General features: G+C 41.6%; 1 protein-coding gene across 4 annotated transcripts in view; it reads left to right on the top strand.

Moving 5' to 3' along the window:
- The window catches only part of SLC4A10 (solute carrier family 4 member 10), a 369,946-nt gene that overhangs the window by 133,892 nt on the left and 210,191 nt on the right, over nucleotides 1–25,863 (top strand). For all 4 annotated transcript variants that reach the window (XM_073647057.1, XM_073647056.1, XM_073647058.1 and 1 more), the window contains exon 2: nucleotides 15,667–15,748. In XM_073647057.1, coding sequence (XP_073503158.1) covers nucleotides 15,667–15,748 — 82 coding nt within the window. The remainder of the gene's footprint in view (nucleotides 1–15,666; nucleotides 15,749–25,863) is intronic.

Genomic DNA, 25,863 nt, shown 5'->3' with positions numbered 1-25,863 from the left:
GCCTTCGGGTTTCTTGGCCAGAGGACCTGAAATCCCCTGCCTGACGGATTTTGCTGCTGGGTAGGAGTGAGTCCCCGCAGCCTCGGACTCCGGGTCCGGTAAGAAATCTTCTCAGTCAGGGCGAGCTCTGCAGCTGCCAGCCCCTGACTCCTTGTAACACTGCTCCCACAGAGCTCCTGATGTTTCTTCCTATGCTGCTTCTCTTCTCTACTTCTGGCATGGCCCAGGAGCTGGGCCCAGCCGGAGCCACAGCTCCCTGTCAGCCCTCCTGGCTGAACTCTCCCTCTCAACTCTCTAACCCTGCCTCAGCCCCAGGTTTATACAGGGGAAGTTCTTCCCCTCCCAGGACTTGGCAGGAGGTGTGGCATGCATAGGATTCCTGACCAAGAGACCTCCCACCTGCTCTCAGACATAACATTGCTGTTACTGCGGAAACCAGACCCCTGGGGTGCCACATAAGCATTTAAGAAGTGTTTTTTTTTAGTAGTGGACAACACCTTTAAGCAAATTTAAGTATATTTTATTTTAACTTGACAACCCCTTTAAATGATACAAGACCTAAAGCAGTTTTACAATTTCTAAATCTTCTGACAAGCCATTTAATTGCCCCTAAGTGTCATCAACAGAGTGGTCTGCAGAGTTCTTGGTAAAGGGACGTAAGGCTTCAGCTCTGGTTGGGTCCAGCTCATAGATCTCTGAATGGATATGATTGATTTTAATGGTGGGAGGTCCGTTAGTACATTTATTACTGCATGCAGGCATTGTAAAATGAGAAACCCATTAAGATCCATTATTCATAAATTTTGTCCAATGTACGGGCATACTGTACCCCATAACATGTACCAAACTTTATTCACAGGTTCCCTCCTATTCCTATTATTACGAACAATTTAAAATCTTACTTCTAATATTTTAATTAAACTCTTATTTCCAAGTGGTGCCTGATTTTTTTTTTTGTAATTTAGCATTTTCTCCCATCTGCTTATCCGGCTTACAATCTTTATTTAATAGGAACAGTCGGATATATTAGTTTAGAACCAGACGCAGTATACCTTTTCACTTGCACAAAACCCAGCTTAGTCTGCTGGAATGTATTCACTGTATTGTAATGTATTAGTTTCCATGAGTACATTCTGTTACTTGGCCTTGAAGTGAAATTCCAGTCAGTGCATATTCTAGTTTCTCTTTTTACAACTGTTGATGAATTAGAAAAATCAAATACACTGGATACATAGTAAAATTACAGATCAGGCCATTTAAATAAAAAACAGATTATTCACTGTTTTCATGGTAATAACTATTAGCAACACCACAACAATTGTATACAAAAAAAGCAAAAAAAGGAGTGTTCCTCGCTATTAAATGTTATTTATTAGATTAAATGTGTACAAATCATTAAATAAACCAAAAACATAAGGTGACAAAAAACAGATCATTGACAACAAAGCAGTGCATATGGAATTACAGGGTAGGTACAATAGACATCAACTTATATAGAGTTCCAGAATAACTCTGTGGTCTATTATTGGTGGTGAGTCGGTGACGTCAGTAAGGTTACCGCAGTTCAGCGGCTGTGAACTGTGATAACCTTACTGACATCACCGCTCGTCACAGAAGTCGGGTTCTCCCGCTGTGCAGCGTGATAACCGGTAGTGGCTGCAGCTCCAGTCTATGGAGCTGAGTTCTCCGAATGTTGCTCCATAAACTGGACGAAGAAGACGGGGATCGTTGTGGGACCTCCATATGGACTTCGGAGGACCACTGTGGATTATTTTTTTTAAGTAATAAATGGGTAAAAGAGGGAATTTGTCGGGGAGTGCTTTTTAGAAATAAAGGACTTTTGTCTGTGTGTTTCTTTCTTTTGACTACAGGGTTAGTAATGGGGTGTCTGACAAACACCTCACCATTTGTAACCACTGTACTTGATGTCAGCGGACATTACACAGCTGACATCAACTCCATCAACGCACCAGGGCAATCGTGAAGAGCTGAGGTTAAGCACCAAAATTAGCGCATCTAATGGATGCACTATTCCTGGGGCGGCTGAGGGCTGGTCTTATTAGACTGCGAAGGGGCCAATATCCATGAACCTTCCCAGCCTATTAAAATCAACCCCCAGCTATCTGTTTAGCCTTTTCTGGTTATTAAAAAAATAGGGAGGACCCAACGTAATTTTTTTTTTTAGGGTCTCTCCTGTTTAATAACTAGTAAAGGCTAAGCAGACAGTTGTGAGCTGATATTAATAGGCTGGGAAGCTCCATGGTTATTAGCCCCTTCCCAGACTATTAAGACCAGCTCACAGCTGTCTGCTTTCCCTTAGCTGGTTATTAAAAATAAGGGGGACCCCACGCCATTTTTTTAATTTATTTTGTTATTTATTAGCTAAATATATGAACAGTAAACTACACATGCAAAGCACTGATTATAAATCTCACTAACATATTTCTATATCTATCTATCTATCTATCTGTCTATCCATCTATCCTATTCTGACGGTTTGGGCTGTGAATTTACTGTACTTGGCTGATGAAATGTTGGGTTTACTTTGAGATGAGTGCATAAAAATTGGATGGCACATGCATGGTCAGTGTGTGGTGCGATTTTGTTTCTCACACCCATTGACTTGCATTGGCGAGTCTCGTCCGATATACACGGCCATTCGCAGCATTCTGTGATTTTTTTTCTCATCCGGATTCAAAATGAGAAAAAAATCGGAGAGCAGCAAAGAATCATTGAATAACATTAGTCAGAGTGCAATCCTATTTTTTATCAGATTGCACTAGTCCGATTTATATTCAGATGAGAGCAAGCCCTAACAGTAGCTCTCTTATTTAGTTTGGCGGGGTGAAATCCTGCTGATAGATTCCCTTTAAGAGACTGATAGCCTGAGATTGTTGCATAGCTTGTTTTAGGTTCTGCCATCATAGTGCAGAGACCATTTGATGACTCTCTTCAGTGTTGATAAGTCTCCAGCATGCTGCAGTTGCCTCCTGGAACCTGGTGGAACTTCCCAAAAAGCAGCTCTCCACTAAACTTTTCCATTACTGTGATATCAAGTTTCAATGTTCAGAGGGGACAGGAATGGGGCACAGCAAATTTATTGAAAATTCAATAAATGTTAAATAGTTGCTCATAAATTTGTGACGTTTTTCAAAATGGGGAGAGCTTAGTGGGTGGGGCACGGCCCAACATGGCTTGACAAATTCATCATAATTTATGCGACAACCTTAGTGTAAATTATAGCAGTAATTTATTTCTATCTATCAGAAGCTTTGTAATTTTTTTATATATCCATCCGTGAAATATACTGATGACACACTAATGGTAAAAATGGCCCACCAACCAAACACTGATGATACACTGATCCAAAACACCATTGACACCGGGACCATTTTTTCACGTACTGTCGTATTCTCTGGAGTTTTTTAAATTTGAGGTTTTCTTTTGCTAGCATCTCTTGTGCATTATTTCAGCATTTATTAGGCATATTTTATGCTTTCATACTGACTTGAATTGTAATTTATTGAGTACCTTACAAGCTGAAAACAACTGAAAAGGTGTTTGGTATATTGGCAAGTAATATGATGTAGTGTGAAGGCTCCCTTAAAGGAATTCTTCTATAAACAACTATTTCTGTAAGGACAGCCATCCAGGCGATCAGTTGATTGAAGCCCCAGCTGTTTTCAGCCTATAGATGTTTGTTTCTCTTACAGCGGCCACTGCAGGTGAGATGGGGTATTACATGCTTGCCATTCAAATTAACAAAAAAAATCCCTTTTTGTTTATATATTTTTGTCCTGTCTTGGTTGTACAATAGATATAATAGATCATTGTATTATTTAATTGTAGAGAATGAGACAAATCTTAATAATTACCACCTAAGAATATCAGCACTTTTTATATGTGTTTTGGATTTTGTATGCACATGTGCCATTGAAACTCTTCTTTTTCTCCTTCTTGTATTTGCTGAAGGCTATGATGAACTGTCAGCTATTTCACATCCAATCCATTATTATTCTTTGTTGTTCTCTCAGTTATGTAGTCACTTTTTTCCAGTCCAGCAATCAGTAATTTTTGTCTTGCTTTTGGGCATTCTTCCCATAAAATAACACAGGCTGCAAAGTAAAGTAGGCAGTTGTTGACATCTACTTATATATTCCAAACCTGGCCTGCAGCACTGCTACTGTTCTCTGGGAATGGTCTACGGTTCTCTCTTCCCACATCTCAATGTCTCCCTAATCTCTTTTTCTTTCTCTGGCATAGATTTCATTGTACTATGTAATAGTACCCATAGGTCCCATAGGCACAAACCTGAGGATTTTCAAACACCTTCATCGACTTTTACTGAACAGGGCACCTGTATATTTTTTGCATTGCATAGGAAAGTTTACCATTAAGACTAGGATTAAAGGGTGACTTTAGCATGAGCTGCCATATCACAGCATAATGCAAGTGTATAGGAGTCACATTGAGACCAAAAAGATACCACGACCGTGACAAGAAAGTTGCAAAAAATGCAACTAGTTCCAACTTTTTGAGACTTGCTTCTCACGGTATGTTGTAGGTCGTAATGTGACCCCATTTATTTGCATTATGTTGAAATGTAGCAGCGACATACAGTAATCTGTCCCACCATGTAGTGCCATTATTAATGTCAATAAACCCAAGGTCTAGCCTGGATTGTCAGGAAAGGATTAAAGAGACTACATTTGGCATGTTGGGCACTACCAACATTGTGAGGGCACTACCGCCTTCCCTACTTTCCCTGATGGCTTTTCTAGTATTCTTTCCAACGTAGAGGAAGCCATGGATGCTTGCAGCAATCCCTCTTGAACTGCAGCATAGGTTGCGGCCACCACTCTGTGCGGCACTACTGTAAGTGACTTGTGTGATTACACTGCGTCAGTTTGGCCACTTTACGCGGGTATTAATTATTTTTAATTATGCCAAACATACTATTCCTTTGTTTTGTAAGTCAAGGGACATGAGCCATTGTTTCATGTGAGACTGTCCGATGACCTCTTTTGTGTGTTAATTTGTGGAATGCCTGCTGATTAAGGATTGCATCAGCCCCCTGCGGTGTACTAATTTGCACAACCTGGAGGACGATTATGCAGTCTAATTGATCCATCTAACAATGAGGGAACAGCGATTACTACTCCCCCCCAATCCTGTGGGACAATGCCCTGAAATGTGAGCTGAGGGATATAAAAGGGCCCTGCTCCTGTCACCGGTGTGATTCTACTGGATATCAGCCTAGGAACCATGGTTCCAGATGGCGGATTATAGAACTGCTCCGCCACCCATCACTGTGCCCACTAATTTGTTTGGATAACTCAGGTTGAGACAAACAGGTCACCTGGCCACAAACCTCAGTGTGTTTGGTCAGCTTCCTAAGCTTGTTGCTACCTCCTCTCTGTGCTGCAGGTTGAGGTAGTTGGCCCTGAATGCCCAGAAGTCGCAGAGGTTCTAATCCCCAGCGGGCCAGCGGAAGGGTGAGACTGTCAATTTGTCACCATCTTGCGTACTTGCTGGGAATGTACTATATGTTGTTGATTGTTGGTGATCCAAAAAAGTCTTATCGGAGTGTGGTACCCTCACTCTGCGTTGTCTAAGTAGTTTTTTGCTCAAGGGGAAGGATTACAGGCGTTCAGTGGGATAAGACCCGGCCCTTGAGGTCTTTCTAAAGACAGCCAGGCCAGTGGATGAGAGCACCCTCTGACCCTCGTTTCTCTACATCTTGGCCGTCTTCTTACTTCCTAAAGACTCCAATGCAAACATCCACGTGCATACACAAGCGCCACTCATAATTTGGCTGTCATAGAGAACCAGGCAGTGGGGTCTCAGACATTGGATGGGGACTTCGCCAACCTTTAATCCCATCTTGTTTACTGATGTAACTATATTAAATCCAAGAGCCAAAGTCCCCAGGACTTGTGGAAGAGGTTCCTTGGCCCGGATAAGGGGGGGCTCATATCCATGAAGAAAGGGCTTTATAACATGGAGCATGATATTCATGTGTTTTTGTGGTCTGTCTGGCCACAGATGAGTATGCAATGTGTTGTATCTGTAAATGAGCTAATATGCCTTCATTTGGTCTGTGTGATTCTACTAAGGGGACTTATGTTACTATGGAACCATATTGGGTGGGGCTACCCATCAATAAATGAGTTTTAAAATGTAAGTTATATAACATACTAATGTAGTTCAATTATTCCAGATAGCTTGTTTTTCAGGTCATTAGCTAAGCCAATCTCCTTCTTCGTCATGGTCAAATACATAGAGACTGAGGCTGGCTTAGGGATAGAAGTGGAGCTGTTGACTAGAACAGATCCTTAAAAATTGGAGCATCTTGTGTAGCATTCTTTGCCCGTTAATGGGAAATGTACAGATATTGCTTCCTCCATCGAAACAAGCTGATCTCTTAGACACAGTGAGGATTGATTGCTAATTATTACCATCTCTACTTTACTGATTTGTGTGATTGGAGGTAGGGAATTAGAGTATCAGTGAAGTTACATTTGATTCTTTATTAGGTTTGGTGCTGTCCCAACACTCTGCATTTGTAATTAATACAGACCCTACATATCATACTTATCAACTCTTCCAGAATATCTGAGAGTTTCCTGGAGAAAGGAGAGATCTCCCGAACTCCAGGAAGGGTCAGCAAGTGTCAGAAACACTGAAATCCATAGCGATTCTAGAAGTCTTCTTGTGCGTTAGCATCTCACAGAAGTGGAAAAAAGATGGACAGAGGGCGAGAGAGTTTAATAGCAATCAGTGCAGAGGGAGGGTGGCCTTTAAAAGTGGGCAAAGCTATGTCAAAAATGTAACTGTCATGTAAAGCTTAGCTGTCAATCTCTCAGATGGCAACCATATAGTTGGCAAGTACGATTAAAATGATACCTTCTTAGAGAAGCACTCCTCCAATCAAAATGTTTATTCTCTTAATATATTGTAATCATCATGTTATATAGCACTATGTATTTACAATTGCTCATTTTGCCTTTCTACTCAGTTAATTCTTCTCTTTTCCATGAGGTCTATGACATCACGTGATTAAAAGCTGACTAGCTGAATCTTTCGAAGCTCTATGTAGAAACAGGAGGTCAATATTCCCTGCATGAGTCATCACTGCAAAAGGGAGGAGGGAGCAGCTGGGTCAGGAGCTGAAGAGGGGGGGGGGGGGGGCGACTCATGCAGGGAAAAGAGACTTCCTGTTTCTACATAGAGCAGAGAAAAAAGAAGAATTAGCTGGGTATGAAAGGCAAAATGAGCAATTGTAAGTACGCAGTGCTGTATAATAGGATGATTGCAATATATTAAGAGGATACAAAACTTTGATAGGAAAAGGAGTGCTTCTTTAAAGCTAAAAGAAATTGACCTTAAAGGGAACCTGTTGTACTATTCGTTCTGCATAATCATTGGAAGCATGTATCAGATCGTGTTTTCACTGTTGCATCCAGGTATATTTTTCTTTGAAATGCTCTGACATTTCAGAGAACGTACAGTACAGACCAAAAGTTTGGACACACCTTCTCATTTAAAGATTTTTCTGTATTTTCATGACTATGAAAATTGTACATTCACACTGAAGGCATCAAAACTATGAATTAACACATGTGGAATTATATACTTAACAAAAAAGTGTGAAACAACTGAAAATATGTCTTATATTCTAGGTTCTTCAAAGTAGCCACCTTTTGCTTTGATGACTGCTTTGCACACTCTTGGCATTCTCTTGATGAGCTTCAAGAGGTAGTCACCGGAAATGGTTGTCACTTCACAGGTGTGCCCTATCAGGTTTAATAAGTGGGATTTCTTGCCTTATAAATGGGGTTGGGACCATCAGTTGTGTTGTGCAGAAGTCAGGTAGATACACAGCTGATAGTCCTACTGAATAGACTGTTAGAATTTGTATTATGGCAAGAAAAAAGCAGCTAAGTAAAGAAAAACGAGTGGCCATCATTACTTTAAGAAATGATGGTCAGTCAGTGCGAAAAATTGGGAAAACTCTGAAAGTGTCCCCAAGTGCAGTTGCAAAAACCATCAAGCGCTACAAAGAAACTGGCTGACATGAGGACTGCCCCAGGAAAGGAAGACCAAGAGTCACCTCTGCTTCTGAGGATAAGTTTATCCAAGTCACCAGACTCAGAAATCGCAGGTTGACAGCAGCTCAGATTAGAGACCAGGTCAATGCCACACAGAGTTCTAGCAGCAGACACATCTCTTCAACAACTGTTAAGAGGAGACTTTGTGCAGCAGGCCTTCATGGTAAAATAGCTGCTAGGAAACCACTGCTAAGGACAGGCAACAAGCAGAAGAGACTTGTTTGGGCTAAAGAACACAAGGAATGGACATTAGACCAGTGGAAATCTGTGCTTTGGTCTGATGAGTCCAAATTTGAGATCTTTGGCTCCAACCACCGTGTCTTTGTGCGACGCAGAAAAGGTGAACGGATGGACTCTACATGCCTGGTTCCCACCGTGAAGCATGGAGGAGACGGTGTGATGGTGTGGGGGTGCTTTGCTGGTGACACTGTTGGGGATTTATTCAAAATTGAAGGCATACTGAACCATCATGGCTACCACAGCATCTTGCAGCGGCGTGCTATTCCATCCAGTTTGCGTTTAGTTGGACCATCATTTATTTTTCAACAGGACAATGACCCCAAACACACCTCCAGGCTGTGTAAGGGCTATTTGACCAAGAAAGAGAGTGATGGGGTGCTACGCCAGATGACCTAGCCTCCACAGTCACCAGACCTGAACTCAATCGAGATGGTTTGGGGTGAGCTGGACCGCAAAGTGAAGGCAAAAGGGCCAACAAGTGCTAAGCATCTCTGGGAACTCCTTCAAGATTGTTGGAAGACCATTTCCGGTGACTACCTCTTGAAGCTCATCAAGAGAATGCCAAGAGTGTACAAAGCAGTCATCAAAGCAAAAGGTGGCTACTTTGAAGAACCTAGAATATAAGACATATTTTCAGTTGTTTCACACGTTTTTGTTAAGTATATAATTCCACAGGTGTTAATTCATAGTTTTGATGCCTTCAGTGTGAATGTACAATTTTCATAGTCATGAAAATACAGAAAAATCTTTAAATGAGAAGGTGTGTCCAAACTTTTGGTCTGTACTGTATATTTTGAAGATGCACGCATCGCTCCAGCTGATTGACAGGTCTTTCCCATAGTGAGAAACCTCTCAACCACCTGGAGTGGGGCAGGAAGAGGATAACCGGGGGAAGCGCTAGAGTAGTCTTATGTGACGCCTCTACTCAGAAAGCCTGTGTTTTACCCTGGGTGTTGGGGGACTCGGTGTCGGGCCCTGCGTTGAAGAGATGGGATGCAGCCGTGGCCCTGGCCCGACCCGTGCTCAGGGCCGTCACATTAGAAAGAGATGGTGTGGGCTATTCCGGGTTGAGGGGCTGATTAACGACTACCCCACCTGTGGTGTCTGGTGAAGGGCCACCAGCGCCGCTGCAGTCCGCTGAGGTCCAGTGTCATGGCGGCTAAAGTTCTTGCTGCTCCCCACAGGCGGAGCAGGGCCTCAGGGCAGGCAAGACAGGAAGAAGAGGGGGTTGCAGTAGCGTGGGAGAACGGGCACCGCGTCGCGTGGTATGGCGCGTAATGAATAGTCCGGAGGCCATAGGGGTGAACTTCCAAGGCTTTACTCACTCAGATGTGTTAGCGGGAAGGCAACTCACTGCTACTCGCGGAGTCCTGCGGCCACCAGGGACGGGGGTCCGACTACCTCCAAGGAAGTCCAGTGTTTGGTAGCGACCATGCACCAGAGTGTTCCTGTACTACAGACTTCACCCATTCCCGTCTGTGCGTGTGTAGATAGGCCGGGTCTCCCTCTTAGCTCCTCTCAGGTGTAGGGCTCGGGTGGCAATTCCTCTCCATCCGAAGCCCGACGGGATCCTCAGGGCATAACCGGGCTTTCCCGTCCGGGACGTAGAGTACAAGGTCGGGTGTCGGGGGCCAGTACCCCTCTTGCAGCCGGAATCCCTCTGAATAGATCAGGTAAGCGAGGACAGGTGGCGTGCTCCGCTCCGTGTGCATCCTCCCCGGGACCCATTTGCTAGGGAGCCACACTCTAAAGCTCTTGGGCCTTCTTGATCCTGGTCCTCGGCCGGGTTGAGACATTCCTTGTCTGCAACCTACCTCTCGTCCCAAAGATCGGGGTACGAGGGCTGTGTCCCATGCCGGTGCAGGCCCACACAGGATCTGCGCTCCCGGAGGGAAGTCACATTACACACAGTATTTTGACAGCACAGTACGACCACTAGAACTTGACTAACTAGGACCAAGATCAAAGATGGCACTCTATTAAATATGAAATTTGAAGTGTAACTAACTAGTGTTCCTCCACCCACACCCACTAACTGGTTCCTACAACTTTGTGTTCCCCAGTCTCCCTGTAACCAGGGGAGCAGCACCTAGTGCCAACTAGCTCCCTCTGGTGGAAATGTGGTGTTGGATGCAAAAGGCTAGGTCACTACCATCACACCGGCCTTACCTCAGAGGAGGAACACCACACTCCATTGGAGAAGTGCAACATCCCTGTGGCGGTCGAACCCTCAGGGGCGCCACACTTATCTCTCCCTATTGTCCCCAACATCAAACTATATTTCCTTTGAAATTCCAGAGGATTTCAGAGAAAAATATACTTGGCTGCCAAGATCTGATTCATGCTACCAATGGCTTGGGCAGCATGAATCATGAGTCAGGTTTACTTTAAGTTTATAAAGGGGTTGCCTCACGAGAGACATTTATCATTATGCCGGAAATGTCTAACAGAAGTGGGGACCAACTCTTTGACTCATACTTTTCTCCAGAACAGGGTCCTCTGACCCTTGTTCCAGCTGGTGTCCGATCAATGAGTGGAGAAGTTGTGACGCATGTGACGTGGGTCTAGAGATAGATGCAGTTCCCACCTCTGGAACAAACTTCTATCAGACATTTATGTTATATTCACCAAAATGTCGTTTGATAGACAACCCTGCTAGAATCACTTTACACAGAATCACTCTCCAATACATTTTTTTAAATAGTTCCCCTATTTCTTGGGTAAATGTCTTGTAATGTGGCGCTGGACGGTAGCCGTGGGTGAAGTACTCGTCTCTTATGCCCTGCCACATTAAATAGAAGTGGGGTTCCTTGCTGGGTTTATGGACTTGCTGTGAGGACACTATGTCCATGCAGGCCGCATGTAACCGATGTTGCTGGTATGCAAGGACCAGATGTTTCACAGTTCAATGAGGGAGACCACCATTCAAAAATAAACTTTTTACTGATCGGGATCTTGATATGGAATATATACAAGGGATAGTGGGTACACAGTCTTATGAACGTTTCCTTTACAACTCGAAGAATTTTCCACTCAGTTTGCTTCGTTCGTTTTCTCTATTGTTCTCTGTATTCACTTTTGCTCACTTCTTCACCACAAACCAACACTTACAGTCCTGTGTAGTAAGAGCTGTTTACTTGTCCTGAGGTTCCGCATCCTCTTTTCCCCTTTTAGGTGCCAGTATGGCCAGTACTGCTGACGCTCTGAAACTCCTGCCTGGGACACATTACTCATCCCATGTACTCAGTCATGTTTAGGCCCATTACCTTCAAGCATTATAAGCTCGGGGTCTTGTGGCTAGATGTCCTCTCCCAGGACCCGTTTCTGGAAAGTTACTCTGTCTCTTAGTCACTACTGCTCCAGATCTCGCTATCCGTTTTCTATCGGTCTCCTCTCACTTAGGGTCACCCCAGCATGTGAAACTGCTCACCTTAGTCTTTTTGGTCCACTTACTACCCTCTCTGGGCTAGTCCAAAACATTAACTCTTACTATCCCTACTGTCAAACTACACACCTTACCAATACTACTTAAACGCACATTACAATTCACATTATACATTACATCACATAACATATTGCAACAATAAACTTGTTTCTTTAAGAGGTAAACGTAGGCAACATGTCCATCTCCATACAGTCTAATCTCTCTTTTCAGCAAAATGGTGTAGTCAAGTTCAGAAACGTCATTCAGAAGTGACCCAATTCTAGCAAAGATTTCACTTTCTTAACAATAAGGTTTAGCAAAATCTTATAAAAAATGAGTTTGTTACTTGAGCAGTCCAGAAAACAAGGAGTTAAGCGGTTAATTAATCCACCCTGAAGGGTTTCTTTTACCATTTGTAGAACTTTCCATGGCTTGTCTATTATTTAACACTCTCATGCCCTGGCAGTAGTGATTTATAACAATGGGATGTAATAATGGATGGTCAGATCCAAGCGGATGGACGCTCATTATTGTGTGCGCCGCTATGGGATTGTGTGTAGAAGAACGAGAGATGTTTCCTCTATCGGTTGTAGTAACTTCCCCATAGGCTTCAGATTGATTGATTCCATATGACCTTGGCACATGAGAGCAACATACGAGTATCCTATAGGTTATACAGATCTATAGCATTGATGTAGAAATAAGAAATCATGACATCTATCCCAATCATCAATGAATTACATTTCTCTCCCTAACCTACATCTCCAACAATGTCACAATCCATTTAACCTCAACTATGGAAAATCTCATTATCTATATGTACGCGGACGTGTGAGCAAGTCAGAAGGGAAAAGGGGGGACGTGATCTAAACCTTTAAATATGTGAACAGTTTAAGTAAGGGTAAGAGGGGAAATAGTCTTCATAGGAACAAGGGCGTATAATACGGAAATTAGTTGGAGGAAGAGTAAAAGCTATGTCCTTAATTTACTGAAAGAGTTGAAGACTGTGAAAATAAACTTCTAGTCAATATAAAAATCGATGTGCTTTAGATATTTATCTATCCGGAGTGAAAAGTAACTAGATAAGGGCAGAGCAGATGTCGTCAATCTTCCATTTTCCTTCTGTATTTCTAACTCACATTATTTATCAATAGAGAGAAAGTAGCAAATAAAAATATAGAACCACAATGCATAGACATCTTTGGTATTTTAAAACAAATGTGTCAGCAGACAGTGTTTTTGTCTTAAATATATATATATTTTTTCATTTTGATAATATTTTTTTTTTTACTTCCAATATTACTATTTGCATAAAAAAATTGAAATCTCACACACAGGCTGCTAGACCTAATAGTAGACTCATAAGTCCTGATCTGTACAGATTAGTTTTCAGCTGTCTCATTATCGTCACAGACACCATTACAATGCAATGTAACACCTTCAAATACAGCAGATAACACAGGAACTACCATTTCTAATAGGTGATCTTGATAGCACAACTCCTCATCCTCTTGTACAATGACCTTTGCCCAGATTAAAGGTCAGATTATGCTTCTATTCAAAAGATAGTTATGGAAGTCTTAATTCGGAACCTATTTATCTAAAGTTGGCCGAAACGACTGTTATCTGCCGGATCGGACGTTAGTCTGATGAACTTTCCCATGATAGATGATGTCGGAGGAGATAAGTGTTGGGCTCTTTGAATTTTAACCCTTGACCTATTTATTATTCAGGAAATAAGTCGCTGTCAGATCTGTTTGGCAGTAGCTTTCTCCACTTACCATTTTGAAGACACATAAACATTTGAGCCAAAAAAGTAAGAGTGAGTCAGTAAGGATAGCTGTCAGTCGTACAATCATTTGTCCGACATCTATCCAATATGTGTGGAGGCCTTTAGTCTGTTGCTGCTAATGTTCATTTGCAGAATATGAAGTAGGAATCTAATATTAGACCTGGTGGCCAATGTGAAAATTGCAAGATTTTTATTTTTCACAAATATAGAATGTGATTACAGAAATTAAAAAAAAAATATCAACATTTTTTAAAAAATTAATTCACTAAAAAACCTGATTTAAACAATATGTATTATCCTGCTGACACCTTCCCTTTAATAGTTATATCATATTAGGCAATAAGCAAGCCTTCTACATCATGATAGGCAATGCCATCATAAGCAATGCCATAGGCGTAGGCAATACCATCATAAGTAATGCCATAGGCATAGGCAATGCCATCATAAGCAATGCCATAGGCATTGGCAATGCCATCATAAGCAATGCCATAGGCATGGGTAATGCCATCATAAGTAATGCCATAGGCATAGGCAATGCCATCATAAGTAATGCCATAGGCATAGAAAATGCCATCATAAGTAATGCCATAGGCATAGGCAATGCCATCAAAAGGAATGCCAAAGGCATAGACAATGCCATCATAAGTAATGCCATAGGCATAGGCAATGCCATCATAAGTAATGCCATAGGCATAGGCAATGCCATCATAAGTAATGCCATAGGCATAGGCAATGATATCATAAGCAATGCCATAGGCATAGACAATGCCATCATAAGTAATGCCATAGGCATAGACAATGCCATCATAAGTAATGCCATAGGCATAGGCAATGCCATCAAAAGCAATGCCATAGGCATAGGCAATGCCACCATAAGCAATGCCATAGGCATAGGCAATGCCACCATAAGCAATGTCAAAGGCATAGGCAATGCCATCATAAGTAATGCCATAGGCATAGGCAATGCCATCATAAGCAATGTCAAAGGCATAGGCAATGCCATCATAAGTAATGCCATAGGCATAGGCAATGCCATCATAAATAATGCCATAGACATAGGCAATGCCATCATAAGCAATGGCATAGGCATAGGCAATGCCATCATAAGCAATGCCATAGGCATAGGCAATGCCATCATAAGTAATGCCATAGGCATAGGCAATGCCATCAAAAGCAATGCCATAGGCATAGGCAATGCCACCATAAGCAATGCCATAGGCATGGGTAATGCCATCATAAGTAATGCCATAGGCATAGGCAATGCCATCATAAGTAATGCCATAGGCATAGGCAATGCCATCAAAAGCAATGCCATAGGCATAGGCCATGCCTCCATAAGCAATGCCATAGGCATAGGCAATGCCATCATAAGTAATGCCATAGGCATAGGCAATGCCATCATAAGTAATGCCATAGGCAATGCCATCATAAGTAATGCCATAGGCATGGGTAATGCCATCATAAGTAATGCCATAGGCATAGGCAATGCCATCATAAGTAATGACATAGGCATAGGCAATGCCATCATAAGTAATGCCATAGGCATAGGCAATGCCATCATTATGACCTTGCTTATAGGCAGTGCCATAAGTAAGGTCATCAGAGGCAAAGGACATCAACAGTGCTATGGAGGAAATGCATAGGAATTAAAATATTGTATAATTTCTTCCAAAATACTGGTGCTGTAATACTCAATCTTCTATATGGATTCTTACTTTAAATGTAAATACCCTAAATCAGAAAGCTCTGGATCAATTAAAATACAGATTTTTACACTGAAATCTTGCCACAAAACCTTCCTTTATAAATTAAACTTTACAGATAAACAAACTTTTATATTTCACTGAAATACAAATTTCCAAGACACCTGAAATCTTCTTTTGATGTAACTATTATTTCTTCGCTGAGCATAGAAGCAAATGACAACGTTTCGGCCTCCAAGGGCCTTTTTCGAAGTTAACACAAATCTCAACCACCTATAAATCTGAACTAATTACAATATTTTATGTTTCATTTGCCCATGTTGGCACAAGATATTCTAAATACTGTATATTATATATCATCCTATGTATTTTTCTTCTTTTTTTTTTTTTTTGTAGAGAAATGATGAGGAAGCCGTAGTGGACAGAGGAGGAACACGCTCGCTTCTCAATACTCAATTCGAGAAAGAAGATTTGGAAGGTAAGAGCAATGATCATCTTTTGGACTTGTCATATTATAATGGAGTCATTACAACAAATCAAGTGACGTGATGTATCATTTCTAGGAGTTGATAATACTAGTGAGAGATATTCATCAGTTATATGCTGCTCTGTAGCCCTAGATTAAAGGGAACATGTCGGAAACTTCTACACCCCCAAGCCATTTATATAACTGTGCAGCCCTTTAAAAGATAAGCAAATTGATCCCTTTATGAACCCAAAGCAATGTTCGAGCAGTGAGTAATCGTATTTTGAAGTTCTGTATAAATATCTGGAAGTGCATTGGGGCTTGATGATGCACTTGCAGCAGAGAATACTGTGTGTGTCTGAGAAGCTGTAAGTGCATCGTCACGTCCCAGTGCACTTCCAGATACAAGACTATTTCTCAATGCTGGAGCATCGCTTTGGGTTTATAAAAGGATCAGCGTGCTTATCTTTAATAGGGCTACACAGACATGTAAAAAGTTTAAAGGGGTTGTCCGGTCCATATCGACAAGTCTACAGTCACTCTGTGTGACTGCAGACTTATGAATCCTCCCAGCTCACGCACTGTGCACTGTGAGGATTCGCCGGTTTCTGAGCCTGGACTGAAGGGTATGTATGCGTTATACATACTCCCGGCCAGAGCCCGTCCAGTGGGTGCGGTCTCTCTCGATACACTTGTATGGAGCAGAGTCACACCCTTTAGTTGGCCACGCCCACTGGATGGCTGCATCACTAGTTTGGGCGCGGCCTCTCTCAATACAAGTGCATGGGAGCGAGGCTGCGCCCACTGCCTGGGAGTATGTATACCTCATACAAACCCTCCGGATCCCGGCTCAGAAACTGGTGAATCCCCGCAGCACACATTGCCTGCGCTGGGGGGATTCATAAGTCTGTATTCACACAGAGTGACTGCAGACTTATCGGTTTGGACTGGACAAGCCCTTTAACGGTGTAAAAGTTTCTTACAGGCTGCTTTTAAATACTTATATACATGGTTGATGGATGGAAAATTATAGTGCAAAAACTGCACCTATCATATTGCTCAGGTCAGGTCCAATGAGGCCAAAAAAATCCACTTGGTTACCACCTGTTGTCCTTGGCTGCCCATTGAGTTGTGTGGAACAAATATCCTTCTGCACATAATATTTTGTTATTGTATAAACTAAGTACCAATGAGATGAGTCTGTTTCATTCTGCAGTTTGCAATGTATTCAGTTGTGTTTACTGAACATTTTAAGTCATTTTCTTCGGTATCTTTATGCATAAATGTTCTGCGCCATTAGAGTAAATTGCATGTACGGTACATTATCTCTGACACATTCTTGCGGTATAGAGACAGAAACAATGATCTTGTCAAACCCTATACAAATGGCCCTACTCCAGAATGACATATACAATTAGATCGACGATAGATGTCATATGCATACGGCTGGGTAATAAATGACTCTAATGATTAAAATTACTTTAGCATTGTGGACAAATTGTATTCATGACAGATACTTTTATTTCTTTGATTTTTTTTTATCTGTTGTGTTTCAGTTGATTTCATTTATTAACTCTTATCACGCATCTATAAGAATAGTGGAAAAAACTCATTGCCAAAGATACTGATATTAGATCCTCTGCACGGGACTGTCGTAGGGAGCAATGATACAGCTCTTATTGAAATCTCTGGGCGTCTGTTGGATTTTTCTCATACTGGTATTGGGCACACTCTTGCTATATATCACTCTGTAAGAATTACAATTTATGCTTTTTTCACCTTTGAACATAATGTTGCAATTTATGTATAGAAGATATTTGCACAAAAAGTTAAGTATCTTTGGAAAAACATTCCTTTACTTATCTTATCCTTTATTGTACTCCAGAGCTGCATTCATAGTTCTGAAGTCTTCATTTCTGAAACCTCCCTGCATTTCCCTGTTTGGCCAATGTTTGTACAGAGTTCACAAAGGTGAAGTAAAAGAAAAAGTTTGTGAACTACAGTTTTGCTAAGAAATTAGGTTTATTAGATTATTAGGTAAAATTTACAAACTTTCTGCTGTTATAAAGAAACCAATGAAACGAGAGCAATATAAATAACACAAATAATATAACAAAGCTCTTCTCCAAATTCTGCACAAAATGTCACTTTAGCTGACTACTACAGTCTCAGAATTTTTCTATACGTTCATGACAAGTATTTTAGTAGTTAGTAGAGCCCCTCTGGCTGTTATGACCTGCTATAGAATTGACTAATATTCTTGGGTTGTCGAGAGAGATTGGTCCAAGGAGTTAAGAGAAGAGATAATTGCCTTGTACAAACAAGTCAGAGGATATAAAAATACAAAGGCATTGAATGGTCCCAGAAATACAGTTGGAAGCAGAGTTCTCAAGATCAAAGCAAAAAGACTACACAACCTAGACATGGCAGAAAGAGGACACTGTCACCATCTACGATCAGATTCCTTGGGAGACAAGTGGTAAAAAACTCTCAACTGACTGCAAAAGCCTCGTAGCAAGATATAGTTGCCGCAGGTTCTGAGATTTCAGTTTGCACAGTAAGACACACACTAAATGCTGAAGATCTTTATGCCCGACATCTAAGATGACACCTCTACTGATCCAAAAGCACAAAAAAAGTCATCTCCAATAGACTCCAAACCTTATAAATAAGCAACAGAAGTTTTGGGATTCCTTTCTGTGGAATGATGAAACAAAACTCAAACTTTTTGGGCCTATAAGTCAGTAGCATGTCTGTAGATGGAAGAATGAAGCATATGCTGAAAAGAGCACCCTGCCTACAGTAAAGCATGGCGGTATCTTGGTGATGCCCATCTTGGTGATGCCCATAATGATTCATGGGTTTGCGTGCTGTGTATAGGAGGCATCATTGCAGCTGGTTTCCTCCCATCAACTCAGAGTCAGTTGCAAATTGAGACATAAAGCCTGCAGAGGAGAAGACTGGTAAAAATGCAGGACAGAAGTCATATAATGGTCAGAAATTGTGCTATTCCTCATTTGACAGCCCACCCTCAAAAGTTACTTGAAAGTATAGTTCACTTTTAAACACTGCTGTTCATATCTGTACCTATTGTAATATTATCTTGCCATAATAAGAAAATCATTATTTAAGAAGCACTCCGATCAAAATTTTTATCCTCTTAATATATTGCAGTCATCTTATTATATAGCACTGTGTGCTTACAATTGTTCACAGTGCCCTTTTACCCAGCTCATAGAATCATAGAATGGTAGAGTTGGAAGGGACCTCCTGGGTCATCTGGTCCAACCCCCGGCTCAATGCAGGATTCACTAAATCATCTCAGACAGATGTCTGTCCAGCCTCTGTTTGAAGACGTCCATTGAAGGGGAACTCACCACCTCTCATGGCCGCCTGTTCCACTCATTGATCACCCTAACTGTCAAAAAGTTTTTTCAAATATCTAATCTGTGTCTCCTCCCATTCAGTTTCATCCCATTGCTTCTAGTCTTTCCTTGTGCAAATGAGAATAAAGATGATCCTTCTACAATGTGACAGCCCTTGAGTTTTTTGTAGACAGCTATTAAGTCTCCTCCAAGTCTTCTTTTTTGCAAGCTAAACATTCCCAAATCCTGTAACCGTTCCTCATAGGACATGGTTTGCAGACCGCTCACCATTCTGGTCGTTCTTCTCTGAACTTGCTCCCGTTTATCAATGTCTTTTTTAAAATATGGTGCCCAAAACTGGACGCAGTATTCCAGATGAGGTCTGACCAAAGAGGAGTAAAGTGCGATAATGACTTCACGTGATCTAGACTGTATGCTTCTGTTAATACATCCCAGAATTGTATTTGCCTTTTTTGCTGCTGCATCACACTGTTGACTCATGTTCAGTCTATGATCTATTAGTATACCTAAATCTTTTTCACATGTACTGTTGCTAAGCTCTATTCCTCCCATTCTGTATATGCTTTTTTTCATTTTTATTGCCCAGATGTAGTACTTTTCATTTTTCCCTGTTAAAAACCATTCTGTTAGTTACTGCCCACTGCTCCAGTTTATTTAAGTCTTTTTGAATCCTCTCTCTCTCTTCTCTAGTGTTAGTTATCTCTCCTAGCTTTGTGTCATCAACAAATTTAATCAGTTTACCCTCAATTCCTTCATCTAAATCATTGATAAAGATGTTGAACAATACAGGTCCCAGGACAGAGCCCTGTGGTACCCCACTTGAGACATCCATCCAACTGGATGTGAAGCCATTTACGTCCAGTCTTTGAGTCCGATCACTAAGCCAGTTATGAATCCACCTAACAGTTGCCTTGTCCATTCCATACTTGGTCATTTTTTCAATAAGGATGGTGTGAGATACTTTGTCAAATGCTTTGCTGAAGTCAAGATATACTATATAGCATTTCCCTGATACACCCAGTCAGTGATTCTGTCATAGAAGGAAATTAAGTTAGTCTGACATGACTTGTTAGTTACAAACCCATGCTGACTCTGGTTAATCACTTCATTCTTATCCAGGTACTTACATAAATATTGTTTAATAATTTGTTCAAAGATGTTTCCTGGTATAGAAGTCAGACTCGCCGGCCTATAGTTCCCTGGGTCCACCTTCTTCCCCTTTTTGAAGATAGGAACAACATTTGCTCTTCTCCAGTCTTCTGGGACTTCTCCTGTTCTCCAAGAATTTTCAAAGATTATGGAGAGTGGTTCTAAAATTTCTTCTACGATCTCCTTCAGTACTCTGGGGTGTAATTCATCTGGACCTGGAGACTTGAACTCATTTACGTTAGCTAAATATTCCCTCACAATCTTTCTGTTTACAGATAACCTGGATTCTTCTATTCCTTTAATAGGACAGTGAAGATCAGTTGATGTTACATTTTGTTTCTGAGAGAAAACAGATGCAAAATAGGAATTAAAAAGTTCACCTTCTCAACATCCTTTCTTACCATTTCACCATTTTCATCCTGTAAAAATCCTATAGCATCTTTGACTTTTCTTTTACTTTTGACATACCCCCAAAATCCTTTTTTATTGCTTTTGACATCTCTTGCAAGCCTTAATTCATTGTCAGCTTTATCTAACCTGACACGTGCCCTACAGGTTCTGCAGACTGCATTATAACCTTCTTTAGATATGGCTCCCTCTTTCCATTTGATAAACATTTCTTTCTTTCTTTTTAGCATGTGTTTAAGTTCTGTGTTCATCCATCCTGGTTTCCTTAAATGCTTCCCATTCTTCCTACTTTTTGGGATTGTTAACTATTGTGCTTTGAGAATCTCATTTTTAAAAATTTCCCATCCTTCCTGGACATTTTTGTCCTTAAGGACATCCAGCCATTGGATCCCTCCTATTCTCTTTCTGAGTCACTTAATTCTCTGTCGCAGTTAATTCTTTACTTTTCTCTGCTGTATGTAGAAATAGGGAGTCTCCTTTCCTTCCATTTGTAAGTGCCAGAGGGCGATAGCCGTGGGCAAGCTGCTGCTCCATAGCGCCCTGGCACATTACAAATAAATTGTGTTCCAGTCCAAATGTGTTGTGCTGTGTACATCGCATTGCACTCACTTGTAGGCCCGAGGCCTCTACTGTATCAATGTCTGAGGTCCTAGGATCAGCCGTACACACATCAGGGGACACCCTGTTCGTTTTAACAAGTTCAACTTTAGTGGACAGTCTTTAACACCCAGTATCATGCACCGCACCCTGGTTTCATCAACACAGTACATTTCTAACATTTTCTTATGTTCAGCTCGGACTATCCCTACTTTAACATATCCTGTTAGCCCCAGGGACATCCCATCTGTCACCGCAGTATTCTCGAGATTCGCTGTATTTCCCTCACGCGGTTTCCTGTCTGACTTTCTCTGTATGGAAGGGATTAAGGCACGTTTCTCAATGACTATTTTGGGCCGTAGAACCCGGACTTTGCAGGAATGTCCGCTGGGAGTTTTGTACAACCTCATACCGTCAGAACAATTGGCCAACACCATGCTTCTAGCCCACTGCTCCTTGAAGTTGACGTTGCCTCCAATGAACACTTCCACTAACTACTTTCTAACTCTCAAAACCAGGAAGTAGTTCCCTTTTCTACTTGTTCCATCCCCTCCCAATCTGGACCAGTCCCAAACATTTAACTGTATCTTGCCCTAATATATCTACAGTTACTATCTATCTCTAACCTAAGTACTAACCTATATCCTATACTCTCCCTACACCTGAGCTGAGTGTACTTGAGTTACCTTAGGCATTACCTTTGCAGTACCCACACAGCCGCATCAGTCACATTACTAAAAACCGCATGACATTTTTCTTGTAATTCAACAGTGTCTTCAGATATGGGGGAAATGGCCATCCACACCCTTACACATTTATCATCCCCTCTTCAACTCCTGACCCATCTGCTCCCTCCTCCCACCTGCCAAGGACTTTTGCAGTGACTTATGACTCATACAGGGAAAATTGACCTCCTGTTTCTACATAGAGCTTAAAAGGATTCAGCTTGTCAGTTTTTGATCACTTGATATCATAGACCTAATGGAAAAGAGAAGAATTAACTGGTAGAAAGTCAAAATGAGCAATTGTAAGTACATGGTGCCATATAACATGATGCCTTCAATATATTAAGAGAATAAAAACTTTGATAGGTGTTCTTTAATTACATTACATGCTGAATTGTAAAATGTCCATTGAGACCCACGATGCTTCTCTGCACCATTGGTATGAAAAGCATAGCTAGATAACCACGACCATCTGTCATCACGTCCTAGATTCTCCATAATTGCAAAATCTGCTCAGCTTATATTTCTACTATGATGAGAGCATCAACGAAACAACTGAAGTAAACGTACCTCATCCTCCTAATTCTGTAATGTTAGCGCTAATACACATAATAAAGCATGCAGATTATCTAGGCTGCTGGATAAAATGGTCGTGTCGCGACTACTTTGGGTTTCACTGATTTTAAGCGTCTAGTAAAACATGAAAGGACATTTCTTGTATCAAAACATCAGTACTGGAAATGTCCATTTTACCACCCTTCTCTCCTAATATTACTGATGGTCAGTGTAAGCCTTGGTTATATTTAGTTTGAGGATGGAATTTGTTTTTATTTTTATTTTATTTTTGCCAAAAATTGGGATTAGATGTAATAAAGCTTAGCAGTACCCTGATCCCCTGCCAAATTTGGCATTTGGAGAAATCCCAGTTTCCCTAAATCCTCCAGTATTTCATTGCTGTCATCACGTTGCAACCAAATTAAAGGGTTTGTCCAGTTTAGGAAACCCATTTTCATATACCCTAGTATGAAATGTTGCATTAAAAGAAGGGGGTCTTCTGACCCTTTGGCTTGAGAAGAGAACAGTTATGAAGTAGAGCACCTAAAAGGAAATCTGTCAGCAGGATTTAATCCCCTAAACTACTTATATGCAGATGTAGTTCTTCACAGACAATTGCAGCAATTACTTGGCCAGTCCGTTACTGAGAAATTAATGTTTGAATTGATATTCAAATGAGGCTATAGATCTGAAGCCTCTGTCACTCCAGCTCTATTTCCCACCCAGCTCCGCCTCCTCCTGCTTGACGGACAGCTCCTTTGGCTAAAATCAAATAGCATAGACTCTGTCAGTTAAGCAAGAAAAGGTGGCACTGGGCGGGGAATAGAGCTGGAGTGACAGAGTCTTCATATTTACAAATTGCTCTTGTCTCATTTGCATATCAATGCTATCTCTGATTTCTCAGTAATGGAGGAACAGACTGACCATGTAAAGGTATGGCTGGACTTGTCTTTGAAAGAGCGACATACACTTATAAATATTTTGGGGGGTGAAATCCTACTGACAGATTCCCTTTAAGCTCTGGAGGACCTTTCCTGTTGCATTACACAGAATTGATTTAAATGGACACTGTCTAATGCTTTATGTTCCCCGAGGTGGCGCTGTAGGAAAATGGATCGATTTATACGGACATCTAAATGTGCCCAAATACTCCATCATTCTGGTGTAATCTGGTTTATAAAACTGTCAATTTTGAAGGGCACCATATTAATTAGGGTAGCTCACTGCAACCTTGCAGCGCTGGGGTCCGGGGTTCAAATCCAACCAAGGTCAACATCTGCAAGGAGTTTGTATGTTCTCCCCATGTTTGCGTGGGTTTCCTCCAAGTTCTCCGGTTTCCTCCCACACTCCAAAGACATTCTGATAGGGAATCTAGATTGTGAGCCCCAATGGGGACAGTGATGATAAGGTCTGTATATTGTTGTGGAATTAATGGTGCTATATAAAGTGAGTAAAATATATAAATAAATAAAAATTAATTGTTCTTTGTACCCTTTTTTTTAAGTGTCCGACATTGGGGTCATGAACTACTTAAAAAGGGTGTTGTTTAGTGAAAAACGGGTGTAATCTAATGTGTGACACACTGTGCCAAAAAGTGCCCCAAAATTGTGCTGCAAATTTCTGTCATAAAGTAAATTGCTCTCTAATAGATGATGTAAATATAAAGGGTAATTCATAAAACAATTATCACTGAAAACTGGTCACTTTTCTGGTGTTTTATACCAGCTTTGGCAACTTTTTGAAAAGTGACTCGACCTTAGTGGGTGTTATGATAGGCTACAAGCACTAAGGAAAGACAGGAGATCTGTCCCTACAATAGAACTAAGCTAGATCCCTTCGATGTAACGGGGAACCTGATCCTGCGATCAGACCCGCTAAAGTCCTCAGCTAGTCTGAACGAAGACCTATAGATGTGAGGGAGGGATCTCTACAAGAACTAGGGACTGGGAGAAAGATGGACACCTCCTAGCAGAAATTGTAGCAGTAAAAAGACAAACACACAACATAGAACATAAAGGTCAAAAGACCTAGCTAAACTGACTGAGAAAGGTTACAAAGCACCTGGCTAGCTTAAGAGTAGAAATTACAATGAAGTCCAGCATGGCCAGAAGGGCGGAGCAGGATTAAATAGGCAAAAAAGGTCATGTGACCAGCAAAATAGAAAAAACCTAACAGGAGAGTTCTAACAGTACCCCCTCTTCTATGAGGATCCTCCGGATCCCCTAGGCCCAGGCTTATCAGGAAACCTCTTGTGAAACGCTCTGACAAGTCTGGAAGCAGAAACATCATCCGCCCTCACCCATGAGTTATCCTCGGGACCGAAACCCTTCCAAGCGACGAGATACTGCAAACTCCCTCTATACCGTCTAGAATTAAGGATGCGGGAAATTTCATATTCCCCATCCTCCACCACCGGAGGAACAATGGCAGTGGCGTCTCTATCTGATACATCAGCTTTTTTCAATAGAGAAACATGAAACACCGTATTAATCTCCCAGGAGGTAGGAACCTCCAACCTAACAGCAGATTGGTTAACTACCTGAAGCACCTTAAAGGGCCCTACAAACTTGGGACCCAATTTTTTAGAAGGAATCCTCAACCGCAGATTCTTAGAGGACAACCAAACCATGTCACCAACCGTAAACAAAACCTCTTGACGTTTCCTGTCAAAGTACCTCTTAGATTTTTTGTTAGCCTCCTGAAGATTACCACGCACATAAGTCCAAACTCTCTCCAAATCACCGGAAAAACTCTCCTCCTCAGGCACAGACGATACCAATTTGGAGAATGACCCAAAAGACGGATGTCTCCCAGAACAACAAAAAAAAGGCGAACACCCAGCAGAAGAGGATGTATGGTTGTTAAGAGCAAATTCAGCAAGCGGCAGAAACTCAGACCACCCCTCTTGATTGTCTGCCACAAAGCAACGCAAGAACTGCTCAACATCCTGATTCTTCCTTTCTGTCTGGCCATTAGACTCAGGATGATATCCAGATGAAAACGACAAATGAACTCCCAACCTGTCACAAAAGGCCCGCCAAAAATGAGCCACGAACTGAGGTCCCCTATCAGAAACAATGTCAGTAGGAACGCCATGTAGTCTGACAATTTCCTTGACAAAGGCCTTAGCGAGTGTCTTAGCGCAGGGCAGTTTGATGAAGGGAACCAAGTGACACATCTTGCTAAAACGGTCCACGACCACCCAGATGACCGTTAAACCCTCAGAAGAGGGAAGGTCAGTAATAAAGTCCATAGCCAGATGTGTCCAAGGTGCACTAGGAACCTCCAGAGGGCAAAGCAGCCCCGA

Source organism: Phyllobates terribilis, unplaced genomic scaffold (genome assembly GCF_046119375.1).
Source record: "Phyllobates terribilis strain yellow unplaced genomic scaffold, ASM4611937v1 Scaffold_9__5_contigs__length_417890890, whole genome shotgun sequence".
Taxonomy (NCBI): Eukaryota; Metazoa; Chordata; class Amphibia; order Anura; family Dendrobatidae; genus Phyllobates; species Phyllobates terribilis.
This window is presented reverse-complemented; position numbering and strand designations above follow the sequence as displayed.